The sequence below is a fragment of the Poecilia mexicana genome, unplaced genomic scaffold (genome assembly GCF_051168715.1).
Source record: "Poecilia mexicana isolate PSO_F unplaced genomic scaffold, ASM5116871v1 scaffold_21, whole genome shotgun sequence".
NCBI classification, from domain to species: Eukaryota; Metazoa; Chordata; class Actinopteri; order Cyprinodontiformes; family Poeciliidae; genus Poecilia; species Poecilia mexicana.
The window spans coordinates 14,952,534-14,965,885 of record NW_028263390.1 but is presented as its reverse complement, the minus strand read 5'-3'; the positions used below and the strand labels follow the sequence as shown (position 1 = coordinate 14,965,885).

The 13,352-nt window shown below is 39.0% G+C and overlaps 1 protein-coding gene across 7 annotated transcripts in view; it reads left to right on the top strand.

Moving 5' to 3' along the window:
- Positions 1 to 13,352, top strand: part of otofa (otoferlin a) — a 75,242-nt gene extending 61,890 nt beyond the window's left edge. The window contains exons 31-48 of one of the 7 annotated variants that reach the window (XM_088001835.1): positions 162 to 328; positions 518 to 547; positions 677 to 814; positions 912 to 987; positions 1,478 to 1,620; positions 1,694 to 1,828; positions 2,322 to 2,459; positions 2,553 to 2,680; positions 2,816 to 2,986; positions 3,443 to 3,603; positions 3,790 to 3,932; positions 4,012 to 4,100; positions 4,366 to 4,464; positions 4,674 to 4,772; positions 7,649 to 7,890; positions 8,153 to 8,331; positions 8,622 to 8,722; positions 10,921 to 13,352. In XM_088001835.1, coding sequence (XP_087857961.1) covers positions 162 to 328; positions 518 to 547; positions 677 to 814; positions 912 to 987; positions 1,478 to 1,620; positions 1,694 to 1,828; positions 2,322 to 2,459; positions 2,553 to 2,680; positions 2,816 to 2,986; positions 3,443 to 3,603; positions 3,790 to 3,932; positions 4,012 to 4,100; positions 4,366 to 4,464; positions 4,674 to 4,772; positions 7,649 to 7,890; positions 8,153 to 8,331; positions 8,622 to 8,722; positions 10,921 to 11,101 — 2,420 coding nt within the window. In that variant the 3' untranslated portion in view covers positions 11,102 to 13,352. The other 6 variants (XM_088001832.1, XM_014975229.2, XM_088001831.1 and 3 more) reach the window with 6 other exon arrangements.

The following is a 13,352-nucleotide window of genomic DNA, read 5'->3' as shown; positions in this document are numbered from 1 at the left end:
TAATGACTTTTTCTGCTTACTGTCATTCCTCAAAATCCCTCTTGTGGATATCTTACCTCTATTTTCTTGTCTTGTTCCTCTCTTGCATGCCTCTTCCTGTCTTGTCCTTTCCTCCTGCCCACTGCTGCTGCTGCTGTCTTTCATCATCGGCTTGCCTCCAGCTAAGCTAATGAATGGCTACATGGTTCTAACCAATGGCTGCTCCCAAGCTCGCTCCTCACCCAGCCTTTCTTCCCGCACCTTCTCTCGTCCCGCAGGTGACGTCTCCGTCAGCCTAGAAGCCGAGCCCCCAATCCGAAAGATGGACACAGTTGTCAAGTTGGATGCTGTAAGGATTTCTGTCCTGTCTTCAAGCTGAATAAATAAACATGTATATCTGTCCTGTATGCACTTCCTTAGATCTCAGAAGTATTACCCTTGCTTGTCCTATGCTTTTTACCTGCCGTTGTATTTGTGCTGCTCATTCCTGTATCACCCATTGTGCATTAACCCTTGTGCTGTTTTATGTAACGCCCAGATGTCTGATGCTGTTGTAAAAGTTGACATGGTGAGTAGTTCCCCTTAGACATTTAGCAGTCAATAAGCTCAGGAGTGCATGCAGTAAACTGTTTCAGAGCCTTGAATGAAAAAGCAACAACAATCTGGAATAAATTCATGTCTCTGTGACTTTTTCAAGAACGAAGACGAGAGTGACAAAGAAAAAAAGAAGAAGAAAAAGAAGAAGAAGGGAGGAGTAGAGGAGGAGGAAGAGACGGATGAGCGAGTGCTGGACTGGTGGTCCAAGTATTTTGCCTCCATTGAGACGCTGAAGGAGGTTGTATAGTCTGTTCTTTCCAGCTCTGTTCACTCATTTTTATGTTGTTTTTTTTCTGATGTTAATCTTGTTCTGTATTTTTTCGCTGGTCTGCTAGAACCTCAGATCCCAGGAAGCAGCTCAAGCAGAGGCAGAGGAGAGAGAAGACCTCGAGATAGCAGCTGAGGCAGCAGGTGTTTGACTTTTACAGAATATATACAACAAATATTAAATCTTTGATATTGACATATTTATGCACATTTTCTGCCTTTAATTTTTGTTTAGAACAATGAGAGCTATTCTGATTCTCCATCGTTGGTTGTTTTTGCAGGGGAAATATTTTTACAACCCTCTCATTTTTCAAATTTTGTCACGTTACAGACACAAACTTCAGTGCATTTTGTTTTACTTAAAACATTGATTTTCAAATCTTGCCACAGAGACTCATATATTTACCACCAACTCTGTCAGTGTGACACTTCAATATGTATTGCTCTAGGCTCGGATGTTTATATCCTCTGGTTTTATGTTCTAGCAGGTAATATCACCTGACTTCAGCATTTTAGGGAAATGTACTTTTTATGATAAAAAGGCGATATTCTTCGAACGCAACATGTTTTGTACTTCTACCTCTAATCCTCTTCGTGACTCCATTTGAACCGAAAAGTTTCTCATCCTGATCAGATATCAGACCCGACGACCTCCACCTAAAAGGCTCCAAAATGAAAGAAAGGTTCAAAGAGAAGAAGAGCTCCAAGCAGAAGAGGAGTCAAGCTGCGGACGGCTCAGAGAAGCGGCCCCCTAAAGCAAAAGTGGATGAGCTAGTGGTGAGTTTCTCAGGCGGCAAGCCAGCAAACAGCTAAGTACGTTTGAATTTTTCATGCTGCCTGGCTCATGCAGGTGTACAACAGAGAGCTGGAGAGTGAGTATGGCAACTTTGAGGATTGGCTTCACACGTTCAACTTGTACAGAGGAAAAGCGGGAGATGATGACGAACACGCCCTGGATGATGACAGGATTGTAGGCAGATTCAAGGTAGGAACAAAGAGTGGAAATATATGTGACTCAACCAGCTCGGACGCTGCTGCCATAGTGATCGAACTCAGTGCCTACCAACATGCCTACCAACCAAGCATACAGAAAGACGCTTAGATTCAATAAACTATTGATTGATTAATTTTTATTTTTTCAATAAGGTCAAAGTAAGACTGCTTTCTACTCTTAGAGAATAGAAACAGATTCTGTGTCTGTTCTGTTTTCCAGGATTCAGCTAATTTATACATCTCTTATTATGACTGAATAGGAGTTTGAATTAAAGGCCCTCAAAATATTTAAAGAACTTGCTTACTTCTAAGTAGGATTGCAAAATTCTTGAAGGATTTCTGGTAAACAAATGGTTTATAAGCACAAATTGACTTTGAACCACACAACATACAATATCTAAGGTTGCCTCTATGAGCGGAAATGTCTGTAACTTTGCTGACTCGGGTCATTTTCCTCACAATTTGTCTATCTCTTTGTGACCCAGGGCTCTTTATGTATGTACAAAGTACCACTTTCTCAGGAGATCACAAGAGAAGCTGGGTATGATCCCAACATGGGGATGTTCCAGAGCATTCCGCATAACGACCCCATCCACGTTCTTGTCCGCGTCTATGTGGTCAGGGTGGGTGACATTCTTGATGTTGGAATCGATCCAAGAGCGATTTTAAAATGCAGAAGACATTTTAAATGAATTTTCATTTTACTTTCTCGTCAGGCCACAGACCTTCATCCAGCTGATATCAATGGGAAGGCCGATCCATACGTCGTCATTAAGCTGGGCAAATCAGAAGTCAAAGACAAAGAGAACTACATCTCCAAGCAGCTCAACCCTGTGTTTGGCAAGTGAGTGGAGAAAAAGCTACTTTTAGCCCCTTGTAGTTTCTGAAGTCAAATGGTAGAAGTGAGACATAGTTAAATTATTTCCCCAACTCTGCATTTTTTTAATGCATCAGTATGTATCTGCTTCTTCACGGTCAGATCCTTTGACATTGAAGCCACCTTCCCCATGGAGTCGATGTTGACAGTGTCTGTGTATGACTGGGATTTGGTCGGCACAGACGACCTGATTGGAGAAACGAAGATTGACCTGGAGAATCGGTTTTACAGCAAATTCAGAGCCACGTGTGGCATTGCGTCCAACTATTCTATGTGAGTAGCTTTATGCTTTATTCTGTGAGTTATTTCTTCAGCTGTTTGGATTTGTCAGCTGAAGAAATAGTAGAAAATGGAATACAGGTGTAAAATTTATTAGCACAGTATTTTATTAGCACAGTAAAGCCGAAAGTAGCTGAAGATCTTAGCTTAGTAGCTAACAGACCAGGCCTGAAAACAAAACTCAATTTGTCATTTATGCTTACACACAAGCTAGTGCTTTTGCTGCAGCACAACACAGGTTTCAGTAACACAAAGTTAGAAACAATGTTCATTGAATTTTTTACGTGTATTTATTTCAAAATAGGTGGATTTTCCCCATATCGCAAATATTTAGACAAGTTAAATTTGTGAAAAGTAACTGCAACCCCTGCACCCAGGTTGAAAAAGTGGTCTCTGCCCAAAATCTTAGAGTTTATAGCTTGAAAAATATCTGTTATCTGTTGACTTTAGGCATGGTTACAACATTTGGCGCGACCCTATGAAACCCAGCCAGATCCTAGCTAAGCTCTGCAAGGAAGGGAAGATTGATGGACCTCATTATGGGCCGGGAGGCAAAGTCAAAGTCGCGAATCGAATCTTTACTGGACCAACAGAAATAGATGATGAAAATGGTAAGAATGAATCTCTCTTCTAAAATTGTGAGATCAATGGAAGTACTTCTACAACTGCTTGTTGCAATATTCAGAATTACAATTCAAACATTATTCAGCGTGTTGTCTTAAAATTGTGCGCGATTTTCAGCTTTTTAGCGTTTTCGCTCTTCAGTTTGTGCTTTCGCATTTGCATTGATCGTGCAGGTCTGAAGAAGCAAACGGAGGAGCATTTAGCCCTGAGCGTGTTGAACCACTGGGAGGAGATCCCGAGAGTCGGCTGCAAGCTCGTTCCCGAACATGTGGAGACCAGACCTCTTCTGAACCTGGACAAACCTGGAATCGAACAGGTGGGATTGAATCGATTGGTCGTAGGCTGTAAATAAAACCACTCTGGTCGTTACAGATTCCTTTTCTCTTCTATCAAAGGGCCGACTTGAGATGTGGGTGGACATGTTTCCGATGGACATGCCCGCTCCTGGGCCTGCAATTGACATATCACCACGGAAACCAAAGAGGTAGGTGCTGAGAACAATAAACAAATGTTACCTTGAATTTTTATAAATTCTACTTCTTATTATTGTCCTGATGACCATTCAGTCAAAAAGAGATTTATTTAGGGCTTTCAAAGTATTTAACAGAACAATATTTATTCCAGCTTAAATTCTGGTGAGTTCTTTTTTTTTTTTTTACTAGTTGTGTCAAATGCAGCTTTTGTATGTAAATTTTAACATTAAACATAAGTGCAACTACATTTGTATGTGTTCCTCCTCCTCTTACTAGATATGAGCTCAGGGTGATTATTTGGAATACTGATGAAGTAATACTGGAAGACGATGATTACTTCACTGGGGAAAAGTCCAGTGACATATTTGTGAGGGGGTAGGTACGGCGGGACAAGGCAGCCTGGCCTCGTCCCGTGGGTGTGAGCTGTATGTGTTTTTTACTGTTAACCATTATTTCTTTTTTGTTTTGTTTCCATCTTTTCTTTTTTCTGTGTGCGTGATTGTGTCACGTCTCTGTTGTTTGTGGCGTGTCTCCTGTCTGTTGTCTTTTCTCTCCTCTCCGGTTAAAACTCCGCCGGTGTCTAGTTTTGAGCTCCGTGTTATTATTTGGAACACTGATGACGTAATTCTAGAGGACGATGCTTTCTTGACAGGAGAGAAGATGTCTGACATCTATGTCAGGGGGTAAACACACCTTTCCATCGCATGGCTCGCGGAAATTCCTTGCTTCCCTGCTCCCAAATACCTTGATTAAGTTCTTTGTGACTCTTCGTGCTGTAAAGCTACGCGGCGCACGCAAAATTGCTTGTTGCAACCACTTTTTCTAACACAACAAAAAGCAATTCCTACTGAAAAAGTACTGCAGTAAGGACCAAACCTCGATGCATGTTGACATTTTACATTAAGAAGAGAGTCATTTAACGTAAACTAAACCTACTGTGACGCACCTAGATTTGTATAATTTTTACAAGCTTAATTATTTACAGTGTCAGTAGGCGGCTGTAGTATTGTCAGGTCACCAGGTCATCATGGAGCCTCTTAGACACATACAACCTTTGACACACACTCATTTCCGAAAGCACTTCAGATTATCCAGCCAGATACATGCATTAAATTAGAATAATATCTTTGCCCTTAGCTGTCTGAGAAAAGTTGTCTTTAGTTTAAGAATAAAAAAATAAATCATGAAGTTTCATAACTACTGCAGCAAAATCTCAGAAGTCAAAGAAGAAAAAAGTTTTTGTTTTGTTTTGTTTTGTTTTACTCTGGCATATTGTTACATTTCCCTTCAGAGTCCATCCAAAACAACAATTGGCTGATAGTCTGAACTCTGATAAAGCTGCAGAGTAGCAGTGTGAAATGTTTCAGCCCAGCCTGAATTTCACTCAAGAATCAAGTGGGGATATATCTGCTCTAATTTATCTTTTTTTTTCTAAAGTGGTTTGGTCCTCTACTGCAGCTATATTTAAGGGGATTTAGAATTTTCTAATTTGAAAAAGAAAAAAATGTTTTGCATGGAAGCATACTTTCTTGTACACTCACCAGGCACTTTATTTGGAGCAACATGTTAATACTGGGCACCTCTTTTTTTCTGCTTAATAATAAAAATGACAACTATCTTGATGGACATGAAGGAGATTTGATTTATCACTTTTGCACTGATACCTCAAGAGTCCTTCTTTACGTAGAAACTGCAAGATGGTAAACTCTACAGTGATACTCATATGTAAACACAGGTATATTTTATCTGCAAAAAGTCTTGACTTTTTGTTTTAATGTTTGAATTCTAAAGCAAATTTGGAAATCAGAATATTTTTTAGCTTACATCCTGTTTTTTTTTTTTAATTGCTGTCTTGATTAACAAATCTAATTATTTGCCTCAACCTGTTTAGTCAAGTATTTCCTCCTGCAGTACTGTTTCTCACAATGCAGTTAGAAACCACCAATTTTTCACATTAGCTCATCAGCAGTCAAAGTGCCTAAAGGTTTTCTTCATTTTCTTATTTAAGGAAACCAGCAACATTTTCCAGCGTTATCTCGATCATGTACATGTGTCCCTAATAAAGTGCTTGGTCATTGTATGCATGCTCGAATGATGTCATTTCTGCAGCCTGGATTTGAAATTAAGAAATAATTTCTGTAATTTTTGCTGCCTCCTCACTCCTGCCACTCTTCACAATAGCCGGTTTTACCACAGCTGATGTCACCTCTGAATCCGTTGCCCCTTGACTTTACCGTAACAATCAGTGTAACATCCTAAATCATTTCAGCAGCCGGCCAAGCAAAATCATTGTAAATATAACAAAAGCACATCTTGTGATGTTTAGGGTTCCAATGCAGACTGGGACAGTCGAATTACCATCATGTATGGATTTAAGTTTGAAGAAAGAAAGTCAACTCTTGGTGGCATTTTTAATAAATAAAATCTGTAATTTTAAGAAAAAAAAATGAAGGGAAAACAAAAGCGGGATTTGTTCTAGTTTGATTTTTCTTAAGATTATGAGTTTACTGCCTTGAGAATAATGTAATTTTTTGTGATAACTGTGATTGTAACACAAATATTTGTAGTTTTTGTGATTTCAATATTAAGTATGAAAGTCATGACACTTGGGGATAACCTGCAGCATTTATGCCGCCCCCTGTCACGATGTTTCCCAAAGTGGTTGCCCATGTCACCCATATGAGAAACCATCACTGCCAACAGAGGCATGTTTATATAGTTTAATGTTTAACCACGGGATGCTGCATCTCTGGTGTTACTAATAACTCTGTAAGCCCCACACACTATAACAACAAAAATAAATCAAATCCAATTAAATATTTACAGTTACACTTTAAACACAGAGAGAAAATGGAATAAAATTTAAGTCTTGAAACGTCTAAAATCTTCAAACAGAAAATGTGTTGGAACCCTGGATGTTTCAGATGTAAGCAAGGTTACCTCCCTCTTTATCCGAAATAACATTTCCTGGTGCTGTTTCTCGCCTCCACCTATTGCCCAGCCTGTTATAAGCATCTCAGTTACCAAATCCAACCACTTTGTTTCATCAAGATTCTTCAAAGATGGCAGAAAATTGATCTACCTATTGGTGTTTTTGAGAACTGAGAGAGCAGCTCTTCTTCTGCCCCCCTGACTCATGAAGCCAGTCTCACTCAACTGTTAATGAAAACAGCTACTTTGATATTCAAAGCTTTAATTTTGTCAAACAATATTTTAAATACACCTTCCTAAGCAAATTTTTTATTTTACATTTTTTATTGACTTTATTTGACACTATGATGACGATGTTAAATCTGATTTATGCTTTAGGAGCCACATGCTGTGATTTTAGGCCACTAAAATTGCCTTTCTTCTTCCTTCTGTATTGGACTGGTTCATTAAACAAATCTAAATTGTCAAGTACAGCAACAAATTTTATCCCAATCACTAAGCTGATACACTAACCAACTGTTGCAAGTTTTTACATGCATGATCTTTATAATCAAACAGCAAAATTTGTTTACATGTCATATTGCTTTGGAGTCCTGCCTCACTCCTTTTCGTTTCATTGTTTCCAAAGATGGCTGAAAGGGCAGCAGGAAGACAAACAGGACACAGACGTGCATTACCACTCCCTAACTGGTGAGGGCAACTTCAACTGGCGCTTCGTCTTCCCGTTCGATTACCTCGTGGCTGAAGAGAAGATCGTCATCTCTAAGAAAGAGTCCATGTTCTCCTGGGACGAGACTGAATACAAGATCCCTCCTCGTCTCACGATGCAGGTCTGGGACGCCGACCACTTTTCTGCTGATGACTTTCTCGGTAAGGGCTGATGATTATTCTCTTTTATTATAGCAAGTTGTAGAGCACCGAGTCATGCTTTGACTTTTTAGATTGAAATGCTGTTGGGACATTATTTCAGTCTTGCTGTTGGAGTGGGATATGTTTAGACGTAACTCTCTGGACTTACTCAAGAGATGCACCCAAGGATTTTACTCAGTCTGAAGGGGCAGGAATATTTGTTCCTGCAAACTAATTTATCTGAGAGTGACATCTGACTGCTGTTCATATCGTCATTTTCCAGGGGCTATTGAGCTGGACCTGAACAGGTTCCCCCGCGGCGCAAAGACAGCCAAGCAGTGCAACCTCGACATGATCCGAAATGAACAAGAACTTCCCACCATTTCTATCTTCAAGCAGAAAAGGGTCAAAGGCTGGTGGCCTTTTGTGGCACGTGATGAGAACGACGAGATGGAGCTCACAGTAAGAACATCATCGTCTTCAGAAATGACAGAGACTTCATAAAGTAATAGCTAGAAATAGGCATTTCTATTTCTATTTCAAATAGCCACTATAGGTGAACCAAAATGGAAAATTGAAGGCAGAGAGGATAGAATAACTATTAAAGTGGAAAATGGTTGTGGCAAAAGAAGCGTTTCTGAAAAGATTTTCTAAAAAGTCTTTTTTCATATCTTAGCCATTTTTTTGTAAAATACTTTAAAATTATTATCCATATTTGTAAAAGGAAAAAAATATATATGTTGTGTTTTCAGGGTAAAGTTGAGGCTGAGCTTCACCTTGTCACTGCAGAGGAAGCAGAGAAAAGTCCTGTGGGACTGGGGAGAAATGAGCCGGACCCACTGGAGAAACCAAAGTAAGACTTTAAATTCATTGGAATTCTTTTTTTTCTTTTTTTTTACAAACACAGTACAAACACTGGCTTTTCCAGTTAGAAAGTGTGTGGATCCTTTTCTGCAACTACACTCAAAGGTCTCTTTAGCCTTCCTTTTTTGGACATTCATTCATGATGTGCAATAAGCAGTGTGTCATAAATCAAATTCCAGATGATTTTTTTCTTATTTATTTTTTTACCAACACTGCTTTCTGCACTGTTAAAAAGGCCACTGTTACACACTCGTTTCTCCTCCTACCATGTCTTCAACTGTGTCCCTGTCTCTTCCCCTCCCCTCGTCCCTTCCCCTCTTTTTTTGTGCACACAACTCACCCTTTACTCCCTTTACTCTCTGCCTCATCGGCGCTCCTGTCCTTCCTCCTCCCCCTGCTTTCTTTTGAAAAGCCGTCCGGATACGAGTCTAATGTGGTTTCTGGGCCCTCTGAAGTCACTTCGTTACTTCATCTGGCACAACTACCGCTGGCTGATCCTCAAGGCTCTGGGGCTGATACTGCTGCTGCTCATGCTGGGCCTCTTCCTCTACTCCATCCCTGGCTACCTTGTCAAGAAGATCCTGGGGGCCTGATGCGCTGGTAGCCTCTGCCCCCTCTTCACTGTCTCTGATGGATTCAGCTGTCTTTACTATCTCCTCTTGTCTTGTTTTCTCTGCTGTCTCCAACTTTTGTCTCCCTCTACCTTAGAATTAGATCAGTCTTCACTCATACTGTCTCTTGTCTCTTGTTTCAGTGTCTCTTGTCAACAAGTGCCATTGTACATCTCATGTGTAGCCACCTGACTGATTTGGAACAGGTGTTTTAAGTAAAGTGTTGGATAAATGGTTCATGAAAAGGAGTGGAGTGTTTCAGGGACACAAAAGAGTTTGGTTTGTAAGGATGCTCCTCTGCGAAATAAAAAGTATTCTCAGGTTTCTTTTATGGGAAAAGAAAGTGCACCCTATTAATTCTGGGTTTTTGACATACCTGACTCTAAAGTTATTGTGATGTAACTACAAGTAAGCAAAACAGACAACAGGTTTAATATTGCTATTAAAATAGAAAAGTCATTTGTGAAAAGCAAAGTAAGCCCCATAATTTAATAACTACTAGAACCAGCTTAAGAATCAATAACCTACAAATGATTTTAATAGTTTCCTACGTTGTTGTGAATGGACTCTTCTGTTTGGATAGCTCTCCTGCCTTCTTGACCAAATGTCAGCCATACTTCTGCTATTAGAAAGATGCAAAGTCCACATGTTCTGTGGCAGCAAACCAAGCTCAAATCATTCTCCACTGTGCTTTACAGTTGGAGTGAAGGAACCTGGGTATTGCTTTTTATTAGGTGCCATGGATTTGGGCCAAAAATCTTTGCTTTGGTTTAACCTTAGTATTGGGATTCATTCAAATGCAGCTTTGCAAACCTAAGTTGTGCTGCAATTTTCTTTAAAGAGATCCTGGGAACCCTTCCAAACTTGTCATGTCTAATATTTAACTATGTGATGGAATTTCGGCGTTTGTCTCAATTTGCACATCTGACTTTGGGGTATTAACTGAAATGTGCACTGCTTGTAAGAAGCAAAATGAAATGTTTGCCTCTTATGAAGTCTTGCACACTGCAGGGTCATAAACTTGAAAAACATTTAACTCCTTAAACTGAATTATTTTGTAGATTATTTCATTTCAACATAATGATAAATAAACACTTGTTACTGAAAAGCAGTGAATTTAACAGCTTTTTATGATGATTATGAGATAAAGTTATAAAAGGCAATTATTTAGACTGAATCAGCTCTCTTTTGGGTGTGTTGGTCTGCATTTGTTTAGCTGCCAGAAAGGCGTGTAGAAACAATGCCAGCTGTTGGAGCTGTTGCTCAGTCATCCGTGCATTTTTCCACCCATCTACCCATTTTTACCAACTATTATTGTAAAGCTTTGACTGTGATTTGTGCTTTTGTTCCTCTGAATCATTAGATTGTGAGTAACCTGAACGACTCACAACTGCAGCATTGCGTTCAATGCACTAACTACGGCTTTCTCTTTCTCCCATTTCTGCCCCTGTGCTTCATTGTGTTCTTCATTATCTTCATTATCCCTTTTTTTACCCCCTTCCTCCTCCAACCCGCCCATTCCACCTGCATGTTGTTTCCAACGTTCCCACTTCCATCCCATCGAACCTTCATCCAGTCGCCCAGACACCACCTTCCTGTGGTTCCTGAGCCCGCTGAAAGCCATCCGCTACCTGGTGTGCAACCGCTACAAGTGGCTGATCATCAAGATCGTGCTGGCCCTGCTGCTGCTCATCATGATCGGCCTCTTCCTCTACAGCATGCCAGGCTACCTTGTCAAGAAGCTGCTGGGAGCTTAGGGCAATGCTGGAAGAAAGGGGAGGATAAAGGGGAGGGTGGGGCTACTAGGGGATCTGCTACTGGTAGGGAGAGAGACTCCTCTCATCAAATTCACTCTAGTTTTTGAAACGCTACCTACTGCTTTAGAATAAGCATCTGGACTTCATCCTTGAACTGACTACACAGCAATCTGAAACCACAAAATAACCCCTGATTTATGCTTCTGAAACAATATTTACAGTGAATGTCTCTTTACCCATTTGCACAGTGTTTTATTCATTAACATGGAAAACTGTCAGGTTAGTGGCTAGACGATTGCATGGTGATTCATTTCAAGTGATGCTGCACGGGCTACATTCACTGTCTAACTGATCCTCAAGGCTAACAGGGAACAAATGAAGGGGACTCTTGATAACACTTTGACTTCTGTCTGTTTGAGCATTTAAAAGAAATTCATAAACATTCAGGAATTGGCTTTAAAATTCATAATTTAGCTGCAAAAAACACATAGTACATTTAAAGTAAAACTGATGTTTTTATTTTATACTTTTATAGTTCTTTATATTCTACCGTCTATTTATATTTCATCAACCGTAAGACCCACAGGGATATTTTATTTAATAGAACAAAGCAAAAATACAGTGCTGCTGAGTTTTTGACATATTTTTTTCTGGTTTTGACAATTTGAAATGTTTCAGGTCATCAAATAGAGGCTGATGTCATGCAAAGACAGCTGAATAAATACAAATAGTTGTTTAAAAATTATTATTTCATTTACAGAGCAAAGCCATTTATAAGCCAGCCCAGCTTTGTGTGAAAAAGTAATCACCATAGTGGTGTAAACATGAACTAAGTGTGATCAAACAATCTTTTTTGGCCAATTTCAATTACAGGCTGAATTCTGCCAGAACGATGAAGTCTCTTAGATGTAACCTTACAGACAGCAAAAAGCAAGAACGTATTAGAAAGACATTTCTAGGGTTTTGGTTGATGCTGGTGAACCAAAATTACTTCAAGAGAGCATCTATGATTCATCCAAGAGGTCACAAAAACAACCCAAAACAACATCTAAAATATTGCAGACCTCCTATAATTTTGGTTTAGATAGTTTTTCTTTCACTAATCATGAAATCATCATTACAAACAGCTTTTCAGATGTTATTGAGTTGTTTAGATGTGGTAAAAATAAAAAATAAAAAAAACTGAAAAACTCTTCTAGGGGCAGCACTGTATATTTGTACAGACATCAAAATCTTTCTAGCCTATCTTATAAGTGGTTATTGTTTATAAATGCTACAAATGGGTTTACAGCAAAGTGTTACCAGTTTACCTGTTATAGTTGTTGCAGTCTTTGTACACTTAAATGATGATAATAATAATAATAATAATAATAATAAAGAAAGAGACATTTTATTTTCCTACTGAGTTCAATGAGACAAAGAACAAAATGACTTCAAAATATTCCAGGGAAGTAATAAAAGCTCTTTTTGTTCTGATACAGTATTAAATATTTATTCAATACACTGAGCAGCAGATTGTTCAGATTGGGTCAAACAGTGTTTGTCAAATAATTTGACTTTTTATTTCAGTTTCTATACCTGTTATTTTGACGCACACTTTAGTTTAGTTTTTTTTTGTTTTTATCATGATTAATCATTTTCATCTGTAATTGTGTACATGTTGTTCAAGCCTCCGATTTGCCTAATGCACTTATTTTTACAGCAATACCTGCATAGCTTCACAATAAGACCTACTGGGTGGAAGGACACAAATTAATTGCAAATATAGTTTGACCAGATCTGATTTAAAAGTCTTCGGAGTAAGAAACAAATTCTTCAGTTTTCACTCTTGTCTAGTAGAGACTTCTGTGTTAATCTGCATGCATCGTTGTGAAAAGTGACCAGAGAGGTCATGTGTGTTGGCATGACTTGTCTTTCCAGCTCGATGCAAACCAAATCATCCACCCTGTTGTCTTTAATGTTGCAAATAATGCAAAGATAAGCTCATGATATGATGCAAGTGCATTTGGAGCGTTACAGGAAGTGAAACATTTTCAGCCTGTGTGTGATGTCCTCTTTGAACTTTGTCTGTGATTGACCTCATTTGTGTTGCAATCTGTGTACTACCAACTACAATTACAGTTTGCACTAAACTTGCCTGTTTTTTTTTTTGTTTTTTTTTTTTGATGAATTTATGTATTTGTATGTGTGGAAATGTGTGCAATATTTTTGTTTGTTTTAAAATTTGAAATAAACTGAATTCCATGGACAA